The following is an 11367-nucleotide window of genomic DNA, read 5'->3' as shown; positions in this document are numbered from 1 at the left end:
TCATTGACTTCTTGAAATCACCCTCCTCAAGGCCCTCTTTACTTCCTTGTTCCGCAAAGTATAGATCAGTGGATTTAGCACAGGAGTGACCCCATTGTACATAAGGGCACTGATCTGATCCTGGTCCATGGAGCTACTGGAGGCAGGATGAATGTAAACAAATACACCAGGGACGTGGAAAAGAACAACTACCACGAAGTGGGAGGCACACGTAGACAGTGCTTTACGAAGCATTCTGCAAGAATGGGTCTTGAAGAAAAGGTAGACAATAATATAGAAATAGGACAGGAATGTTAGAAAGCATGCACCCGTGGCAATGGTGCCTGTGACATTATTGACCAGCCACCAGTTGAGCTCAGTGTTGCCACAGGCCAACTTGAGCAATGGCTTAACATCACAGAAGAAGTGATTAATCTGGTTGGAATCACAGAAGTTTAAGCGAGAGGTCATTACTGAGTGCAGCAGGGCATGGAAAAAACCAATGATCCAGACAGTGACAGCCATCTGGATACAGACTTGATGATTCATGATAAGAGTATAATGAAGTGGTTTGCAGATAGCCACAAAGCGGTCAAAACCCATCACGGCCAGCAACATGGCCTCTGTGCTGCCCATGAAGTGGAAGAAATGAAGCTGGCTTATGCAGCCCAAGAAAGAAATTGCTTTGTGTGTAGAGAGGAAGTTCTCCAGCATCTTTGGCAGACTCACTGTGGAGAAGCAGATATCTATACATGCCAGGTTTCCCAGGAAAAAATACATAGGAGAATGGAGTCTTGGATCAGAGGTGACAACCATCAGGATGGCTCCATTCCCAGCCACATTGACAATGTAAATTGCAAGGAAAAGCACAAAGAGAACAGGCTGTAGTACTTGGATGTCTGTCACTGGCAGGAGGAGAAATTCAGTGACTGATGTTTGATTCAGCATCACTTGAAAGAAAAGACAAAATAACATGGAATGTGATCTCTGATGGGAACCGGAGTCCTCCTGCTGAGAATTTTCTCACCCAGACAATAATATTTTGAGAGAGAGCATTGCTATTTAAATAGTCCCAGCATCACAGGTTATACAATGTTTGGACCACTAGATTATTAAATATTGAAGTTACATGGTGTTTGTGGACTGTTACTCAAACACTTTTTAAAAATTAGATTTATCAATATTTTTCTTTCTTCCAGGGATTCAGAGCATGTTGCCAGCCTACCGTCTTCTCTAATAACACTTGTGTTTTATCACCCTAAGATCTAACAGAGAGTAAATTTTTAAATAGTCCACTACGCTGCTTTTTCTTAACAAAGTAAGAACTCATTTGATTTACTTAAGAGAAATCAACAAAGAGAGAACAGTAAGAGCTCTAAGGAAATTGAAATAGAGATGCAAACCATGGAATGCTTTCTATAAAAAGGAAACATTTTAAGTTTGGGAAATCCTTGAAAGGAGAAGAAAAAGAGTTGATGTGACTAGAATTAAAAAGTGAATTCAGTAGGGAACATTTCTAGCAATCCCATGGGATTCTCACCCTTATAGCTAGAAAAAGTTTTGAGTAAATATCTAACCATTATTTCACCTTTATTGAAGGCTGGCTTCCAGGTTTCCTTGATAATCATGTATGTTTTTATATTATTAAATTTATCACTCCTGCTTAAGAGATGCATGATATGCCAAACATAATTTTTGGTTCTCTACCCTCAAAACAAAATTGCTTCAAAAATCCTTGGGTAACAGAACCATTTCTTAACATCTAAAGATAATAGTAATCAGACTTTATGTACCAAATGATTTATTTCACTGCATCCTGAATATTTAAAGATCACATATTTACTCTGGAAAACACTTAGAGAAAGGCAATAAAAATGTAGGCAGTAAAGAGCCTTCATAATCCACAAACACAATGGGGAGTTCATCATAAGACAGGAAACTAGCCCTAAATCCTGGGCATTCAACTTTAATACTAGCAAGAAGGTAGGCAATAAGTGCAACTCCCCAGCCTGTCTCCTGGCTCATTTTCCTACCTGTTTGAGTGTTCAAATTCACCGCTAAGAGAGCTTACCAGGTTGACACTCCTGTGAAGTAAATAATAGAAAAACATTAAGAAAAATAAAGAGTAAAAATATATTTGAAGTGACAACTTATATTGGGACCAAGTATATAAGCTCTTCATCTTCCAAAACCTCTTCTTTCTGAAATTCTGCCTATCTTTTATGTTCCACAGATCTTCAGACAAACCCTGAGAGAGAATATCCCTGGGGTTTGGGAGGATCTTTCTATACCTGCAGTATGAGAGAATTCTCCTTGGGGAACTCCTATCTTGAGTTCCATTTTTGTTTTTTTCCATCATTCCTACTTTCTTTCCTTTATCATGTATGAAATGAGTTGCCAGTCCAGGTTCGATGCACGATACTGGATGATTGGGGCTGGTGCACTGGGACGACCCAGAGGGATGGAATGGGGAGGGAGGAGGGAGGAGGGTTCAGGATGGGGAACACATGTATACCTGTGGCGGATTCATTTTGATATTTGGCAAATCTAATACAGTTATGTAAAGTTTAAAAATAAAATAAAATTTAAAAAAAAAAAAAAAAAAAAGAATCACAGACAGTATAGGTCTCAATGGCCTACGTTTTCTTTTTTTCCATCAAACTTTAAACTTTCTATTTTTAATTGGAGAATAGCCAATTAACAATGTTGTGGTAGTTTCACATGAAGAGTGAAGGGACACAGGTCATACATACATGTATGGATACATACATGTATCCATTCTTCTCTCCAAATTCCCCTCGCATCCTGGCCAGCACATAACACTGAGAGAGTTCCATGTGCCATGCAATAGGTTCTTGTTGGTTATACATTTTAAATATAGCAGTGTGTACACAACCATACCAAAGTCCCTAACTATCCCTTCCCCTGGCACCCGTAAGTTCATTTTCTAAGTTTGTGAGTCTTTTTCTGTCCCACAAGTAAGTTCATTTGTATCATTTCTTTGCGAGTCCACATACAAAGGATGTCATATGATATTTCTCCTTCTCTGACTTACTTCACTTAGTATTGCACTCTCTAAAATTATCTTTCACTTCCTGGGACAGAGGTATGGATACACTTTCTCATCTTGGGGACTGCTCTGGGAGAATTCTATATAAAATGGAAGGAAATTGGGCCATGACAGTTAAGGAATGAGCACCAGTCACATCCTATTGATCTGCACAGAAAGATGATTATCGTTTAGGTATTCTACTCAATTATTACTGTGGTTCTATGGAATACAAAAGAGAGGAATGAGGAGAAGCAGTATTGCTTTTGTTCCTTCTGAGTCTGACACGTCACTGTTGGTGTTTTTTAAAAAAATTTGATTTGTTTATTTTTGGCCGCACTGAGTCTTCACTGCTGTGCACGGTCTTAACCGCTGTGGTGAGCCCAGGCTACTCCCTCGTTGTGGTGCACGGGCTTCTCATTGTGGTGGCTTCTCGGGTTGCAGAGCATGGACTCTAGAGGATGCGGGCTTCAGTAGTTGTGGTTCGCAGGCTCTAGAGCTTGGGATCAAGAGTTGTGGCGCATGGGATTAGCTGCTTAGCAGCATATAAGATCTTCCCGGACCAGTAATCTAACCTGTGTCCCCTGCATTGGCAGGCAGATTCTTAAGCACTGGAACACCAGGACTCTCCTACTGTTGGTATTAACACTCAAAATTTTCTTTGATTTTGGTATCCCAGACCTCACACTTCTCCCTAGGAGAATGAGGCTGATATCGCCAATGTGTGTCTTCTTCATTTCTTGCTCTCTGCTTTAGTAGTAGTATTGCATCTGCTTTATCCAAGGAATATCTATATGCAATCCAACATTTATCCAAGCTTTATAATTGCCATTACAAATGCAATGTACTTTGTCCACCTTTCAATTGTGTTTCATTTTTGCAGAAGTTCATAATACATTCATCACATTAATAATTTCTTAATTGTTAATTTCATCAGTGGCTTAACAGGCTCACTGTCTCTACCCTCTCTTAATGCCCATGCCATGAGCATCCATGCCATCAGCATTTGAAACACATTTTGAAAAGTGTATACATATAGCTGATTCATGTGGCTGTACAGCAGAAAGTAATACAACATTGTAAAGCAATTATACTCCAATAATAAAAAAAACTGCATTCAGGAGAGCCACCATGGTGACTCCTTTCCAGTCTCCTTGGCTGGTTACTGCTCTTCCTCCTTATTATCCACTTTTGTGCATCTCCTCTTCTCTGTCTTCTAGTTCTGTGCTTTATATATCTATAAACAGATAACTCTCAAGTTATACTTCTAATTTCAACTTATTTTCCTAGCTCTGGCTTATATATTTAACTTCCAACTAGGCAGTTCTACAGTAGCTGACTTAACCATTAAGATATTTTCTTTCAGCTGGCTTGATTTACACTCTACATTGGAAACAGATACACAAATCAAATAGACTGTCAACCTTATGCAGTCCACCAAGTGCAGAACTTGAACTCTATAGTCCACTTTGAAACCTGATCCTATTACTCCATTTGTCAAATGACATCGTCAACGCTTGCCTCTTGCTACTCCAATCTCTATAAACAATGACCTTGGAATTCTCCATTCTATCCAATGATACTGGTGAGTAGATGGAAAGAGCAAAGGAGCCAGGGCCTTGGAATACACTGATGAGACCAGGTAAAAATAATGTAGTTTGGAAGCTGGGCATTATCAAGCTTTATCTCTCTTGTGACCAGAAGGATTTTGAGGAAGAAGTCATTTTGGCCTTAGAGATCAGTTCCCAGAGTTACTCATTAGAGAAAAACCTGGAGGAATTTTTTTCTTGAGAAAATTTCCTATAGATAGGGCTGAGGAATAAAATCAATAAATAGAAGTCTAACACTGATTTGGACATAAAATCAGAAAGATTACTTAAAACTCACAATATCTGTTTGGTCACTGCCGTGCCTCCTTATATAAGAATAGTTCGAAGAGACTGCCATACAGTCATAACACATTATATGTGTCTTTTTATTTTTATTGTTCTGAGAACATTTGTCATACAAATACACTGAAGTTTAACAAATTATTTCATTCATCTGTTGATAAAGTCATCTCAGTTGAGTCCTGAAACATTAAATAGAGTCAGTGCTTTTCTGTTGCACTTTCCCCAATTTCTGAATCACCGAATAATGCAGTTTAATTAAATAGGTGTTTAACCATCTATGTTTAGGGTGACAGTGTGTCATAGAGCAATAGGTAACCATGTGCTCCTCTACAGTTTCCAGCCTCTACGAAGCTTGGATTATGTCAAAAATTCTGTTCAATAGAAATTCTGTCTGAGATAGTGCAGGATGTAAGATGCCTTCTCCCACACACATTCCTTTATAAACAAAATTGGAATCAAGAGACCAAAGAAGGTAGAGGTGGAAGATGGAAGAACCATGTGAGTAAGGTTAGAACCAAATTTCTTGGGTTTACAAAAGCGAGCAGTCCATCCATGACCTCAAAATATCCTTTTATAGTCTTGTCTTATCTGTCTGTATCTCTATTTTATTTATTTATTATTCCTATTTTTTATTTATTGACTGTGTTACCTATTTTGTGGGATCTTAGTTTCCCAACCAGGAATTGAAACTGTGCCTTCGGCAGGGAAAATATGGAGTCCTAAACACTGGACACCAGGGATTCTGCATCTCTAAATAGTTGTAAGCATTGGCACCCACCATGGTTTCAGATTCAGTGGCACACCTAGAAACTTAGAAAGTGAGGAACATAGTAATTCTTGTCTATTAGCCTCCAAACATACTTCAGCAATGACTATTTAATAACTTTCACTTAGTATAGCTTGGTGACAGGTAAGGAAAGAAGACAAAATTTTTGATGAATTCTTTATATTTCACTGGAATTACATCATAGTATACCACATTACAATCTGTGAAAATACATATAGAAATCAAAGAACAAAATAAATGATAGGGAAAGTTTTGAAACTCAATATTCATGACCAAAAATTGAGGGGAAGATAACATGCTAAAAGCTAAAAATGTATTCCTGAGATTTTTTTCAAACTGACTATACTTTTACCAATATTTTACAGTAATCTTTGACAGGTTGTCAGTTGACTTTTAATACATCTTTGCAGTCAGAGTTCACAAAACTCTGGATAAACCATTGGTTACTTTACCTCTGTTAACTAGAACTGACAGCAATATTTGTTTTAATTACTTGCCTCCCCACTTAGAGAAAATGAAATCACGACATACTGATTAAAAATGTCCTTTCACTCATGTGTGAGTTAATATTTACTTTTCCGTTTGTGCCCATGATCCTAAATTCAAATCCGTAAAGTATAATGGCATAATAATTTTATTGTTCACATTATAATATTTAACTTGCAGGAAACACACAGATAAACTGGCCTAAGCACTTTCCAGCTATACAGTGTATGAGTAACTGAGGCAAATTTCTGTACTGGATTTTATTTAAGAGCACAAACATGACAGATCAGTTGTGTCAACCAATATCTCCCAAACAAATTCAACTTTCAAATTCCATGAAGAGTGTACATTTGTTCAAATTTCCCTTTTATTACCTAGGAATGCACTGTTTAATGCAACTTACTGGGCTTTTTCATTTATTTTTTCTTTATACTATTCCTTCTGTTTCATAGGCTTCTCATGTGGGACTAGTGGTAAGAACCACCTGCTAATGCAGGAGACATAAGAGATGTGAGTTCAATCCCTAAGTCTGGAAGACCCCGTGGAGGAGGAAATGGCAACCCACTCCAGTATTCTTGCCTGGAGAATCCCATTGACAAAGGAGCCCGATAAGCTACAGTCCAAGGGTCACAAAGAGTCAGACACAACTGAAGCAACTTAGCACACATGCACTCTGTTTTACAAAGAGTAAACAATTTGAGAAGCAGTATAAACTCGCCATCTCCAGTTTCTCATTACCTATTTATTTATGTCTCCGAAGAATTCTTCAGATATCTTCAAGTCAGAGCCTCCTTCACATCACCCTCCTCAAGGCCCCTTTTACTTCCTTGTTCGTCAAAGTATAGATCAGTGGATTGAGCACAGGAGTGACCACACTGTACATAATGGCAATGATCTGATCCTGATCCATGGAGCTACTTGAGGCAGGACTAATGTAAACAAAAACAACAGGGACAAAGAAAAGAACAACTACCAAGAAGTGGGAGGTACAAGTAGACAGTGCTTTATGAAGCATGCTGCAAGAATGGGTCTTGAAGAAAAGATATATAATAATATATAAATAAGACAGGAATATTAGAAAGAATGAGCCCATAGCAATGGTGCCTGTGACTGTATTGAGCAGCCACTCATTGAGCTCAATGGTCCCACAGGCCAACTCCAGCAATGGCTTAACATCACAAAAGATGTGATGGATATGGTTGGAACCACAGAAGTTTAAGTGAGAGGTCAATACTGAGTGCAGCAGGGCATGGAAAAAACCAATGATCCAGACAGTGACAGCCATCTGGATACAGACTTGATGATTCATGATAAGAGTATAATGAAGTGGTTTGCAGATAGTCACAAAGCAGTCAAAGCCCATCACGGCCAGCAACATGGACTCTGTGCTGCCCAGGAAGTGGAAGAAATGAAGCTGGCTAATGCATCCTAAGAAAGAAATTGTTTTGTGGGTAAACAGGAAGTTTCCCAGCATCTTTGGCAGAGTCACTGTGGAGTAGCAGATATCCAGACATGACAGGTTTCCCAGGAAAAAATACATAGGAGAATGCAGTCTTGAATCAGAGAAGCAACCATCAGGATGGCTCCATTTCCAGCCAAGCTGACAATGTAAGTTGCAACGAAAACCACAAAGAGAACAGGCTGCAGTACTTGGATGTCTGTCACTGGCAGGAGGAGAAATTCATTGACTGATGTTTGATTCAGCATCACTTGAAAGAAAAGAGAAAATAACATCTGTCATGCTTTTTCTGATGGGAACCAGTGTCCCCCAGCTGAGGATTTCCCATCTAGACAATAGTATTTTGAGGTAGAGCAGTGGTGTTTTAAATAGTCTGAGCAGCACAGATTATAGAATATTTGGACCACTAGATTATTAAATATTAACATTATATGCCATTTATGGACTGTTACTCAAGCACTTTTGTTTTTTATTTGACATATCTTTTCAAATATATATGTATAAATCTTTTATTTTATTTATTTATTTTTAATTTAATTTTATTTTTTAAACTTTACATAATTGTATTAGTTTTGCCAAACATCAAAATGAATCCGCCACAGGTATACGAGACAGCAAAAGAGACACTGATGTATAGAACAGTCTTATGTATAAATCTTTTCAAGTGAAAATCTTTTCTTTTTTCTAGGGATTTAGAGCAAATTGCCAGCCTACCATCTTTTCTGATAAAGACTTGTCTTTTATCATCCTAAAATCTAACAGAGGGTAAATTATTAAGCTCTCCACCACACTACTGTCTCTTGACTTAGTACAAAATCATTTGTAGGGTTTTAAACCTAAGAAAAATTGACAGTGAGGGAATAATAAGAGATTTAAAGCACTCTGAATGGAGATGTAAACATTAGAGTGCTTGCTATTAAAAGGAATCATTCAATATTTGGGAAACTCATGAAAGGAGAAGACAAAGATATGAGGTGACTAGAATAAAAAAGTGAATTTAGTAGGGAACATTTCTAGATATCCCATGAGATTATCACCTTTAAATGTAGTGAGAATTTTGAGAAATTATTTAATGTTAATACATGTTTATCGAAGGCTGGCTTTAAGGAATTAAGAGTAACTTTCCTTGATAGCCATGTATATATTGCATATGGTTAAACTTAATTGGAAAAGGTGATTGCACCCCACTCCAGCACTCTTGCCTGGAAAATCCCATGGATGGAGGGGCCTGGTAGGCTGCGGTCCATGGGGTCGCTAAGAGTCGGACAAGACTGAGAGACTTCACTTTCCCTTTTCACTTTCATGCCTTGGAGAAGGAAATAGCAACCCACTCCAGTGTTCTTGCCTGGAGAATCCCAGGGATGGGGGAACCTGGTGGGCTGTCTATGGGGTCGCACAGAGTCAGACACGACTGAAGTGACTTAGCAGCAACAGCAAACTTAATCATTCTTACTTATGATACACATATGCCAAGCATTGCTTTTGGTTCTCTACTTACAAAACAAAATTGTATCAAAAATTCACTTGGGGTAAAAAACTTTTCCCTAACATTTACAGAAAAGAGCAATCAGACTTTCTGTACTAAATATTTATTTCACTGCATCCTGAATATTTATTAACTATATATTTACTTTGAAAAATATCTAGAGATATAGCAATAAAAATGTAGCTGGTAAAAAGTCTTCATAATCCACAAACACAATATCCATCATAAGATAGGAATTCAGCTCTAAATCCTTGGCATGTAAATTTAATACAGGCAGGAAGACAGAGAAGATGGGCAACTCTCCAGCCTGTCTCCTGGTTCATTCTCCTACATGATTGACTGTTCAAATCCACAGTTAAGAAGGCTTCTCAGGTTGACATTCCTGAAAAGTAAATAGTAGAAAAAATTTTAAATGAATAGAGTAGAAAGGTATTTGACATGATAACTTATATTGGAATTACAGTATAAGATCTTCATCTGCCGAAACCTCTTCTTTCTAAAATTTTGCCTGTCTTTCATGATGCACAGATCTTTAGATACACAAACCCTGTGAGAGAGTGTCCCTGGGGTTTGGGAGGATTATTGAAAGAATAAACAAGTTACCTTTCTATACTTGCAATACAAGAAAATTCTCCTTGGAGGATGCCTATCTTGAGTTCCATTTTTTTCATTGGTCCTATTTTTTTTCCTTATTATGTTTCTTTCTCAGTTTCAGAACCATAGACAGTACAGTTTCAAGAGCCTCAGGAATTCTTAAATTACCTTTCCTTTCCTGGGACAGAGAGATGGATATACTTTGTCATCTTGGGGACTTCCCTGGAAAAGCTTTGTATAAAATGCTAGGAAATTGGGCAATGACAGTTAAGGAATGAGGGCCAGTCATATCCCATGGATCCATACAGAAAGATGATTATCTTTTAAATATTCCACTAATTTTTTACTGTGATTCTATGGAAAACAAAAAAAAGAAAGAGGAAGAAGTAGTATTGCTTTTGTTCTTTCTAAATCTGACTCTTCACAGTTAGTAATAATGTTAAAATAGTTTCTTTAATTTTGGAATCCCCAAAATTCATATTTCTCTCTAGGAGAATGAGACTTGTCTCTCCAAAGTATCTTCGCTTCTTGCTGTATCATTTGTTCAGTTGCTCAAGTCATGTCTGGCCCTTTAGGCCCCAATGGACTCATTAGTCTCCTCTGTCCATGGGATTTTCCCAGCAAGAACACTGGGGGGGTTGTCATGCCCTCCTCCAGGGGTCTTCCCGACCTAGGGCTCAAATCTGCCTTTCCTGCATTGCAGGCAGTTTCCTTACCTGCTGGGCCATTGGGGAAGCCCTGCTGTCTCTTTGGTGCAAAAGTAATTGCGGTTTTTGCATTGTTGTTTGATATTGTAATGCATTCTTAAATTAGTGTCTTCAGCTGGTAAAGAATCCACCTGCAATGTGGGAGACCTGGGTTTGATCCTTGGGTTGAGAAGATACCCTGGAGAAGGGAAAGGCTACCCATTCCAACAGTCTGGTCTGGAGAATTACAAATAAATAAACATTTATCATTGGGAATTTTTAGTTGTATTCAATTTTTTTTCTATAAAAGTATTATTTATATTCAGAATTTACCTTGATACATTCTTTATGGATTGATTGCTGTGCCTAAAGACATTGATATTTTAAAAATTATTTAAAATTGAACACACTTTACTTTTTCATTTTAACATTTAATGTAGAAAATTTTAAACATTCAGAAAAATACAGACAGTGGTGTAAAAACCCTCCTGTAGCTATCATCCTGCCTTGACATCAACATTTTGCCAATACTGTGCCAAATATCTAGCATTCCTTTTTTTCTGGAATAATTTAAAGAAAGTTTTAGACATTGTGTATGTATTGTGTTATATAAACTATGCAATCATTTATTTCAAATGTAAATATTTATTATACTCTCAAATTTATGAAGACATTTTTATAAAACATATCCACCATGCCATTACGATACTTCCCACAATTATCAACATAGCACAAAAACACAAAGAAGTGGAAGATTCTGAAAAATGAGGCATTAAAAATGAAAAAATGCACAGAACCAGTTTCCAGTCTCTTATTCATGGTGATGGTACTGGCAGTATTGATGGAGAAAGAGCTGAAGATGGTAATTTGTAATGTGATGCTAATGACAAAAAAATGATACTGACTATAGTAAAGCTGATGGTGAGAATCTTCATTATTAAACCAATGA

The 11367-nt window shown here is 37.6% G+C and overlaps 1 protein-coding gene and 1 pseudogene across 1 annotated transcript; both read right to left on the bottom strand.

Annotated features, from left to right (window-relative positions):
• LOC129647513 (olfactory receptor 12D2-like) lies at window positions 1-1093 on the bottom strand. Its single transcript, XM_055574590.1, has one exon. The coding sequence runs from the start codon at window positions 952-954 to the stop codon at window positions 1-3; it is 954 nt and encodes a 317-aa protein (XP_055430565.1). The 5' UTR covers window positions 955-1093.
• A 5791-nt stretch (window positions 1094-6884) lies between these two features.
• On the bottom strand, window positions 6885-7927 carry LOC129647511 (olfactory receptor 12D2-like; annotated as a pseudogene).
• Window positions 7928-11367: the final 3440 nt, after the last annotated feature.

The sequence above is a fragment of the Bubalus kerabau genome, chromosome 3 (genome assembly GCF_029407905.1).
Source record: "Bubalus kerabau isolate K-KA32 ecotype Philippines breed swamp buffalo chromosome 3, PCC_UOA_SB_1v2, whole genome shotgun sequence".
NCBI lineage: Eukaryota > Metazoa > Chordata > Mammalia > Artiodactyla > Bovidae > Bubalus > Bubalus kerabau.
The sequence above is the reverse complement of the archived record's forward strand: the minus strand, read 5'-3'. Positions and strand labels throughout refer to the sequence as shown.

Bases quoted from the DNA above. Each gene is read 5' to 3' on its own strand.
- LOC129647513 (XM_055574590.1), bottom strand. From the start codon at position 954: ATGTTATTTTGTCTTTTCTTTCAAGTGATGCTGAATCAAACATCAGTC.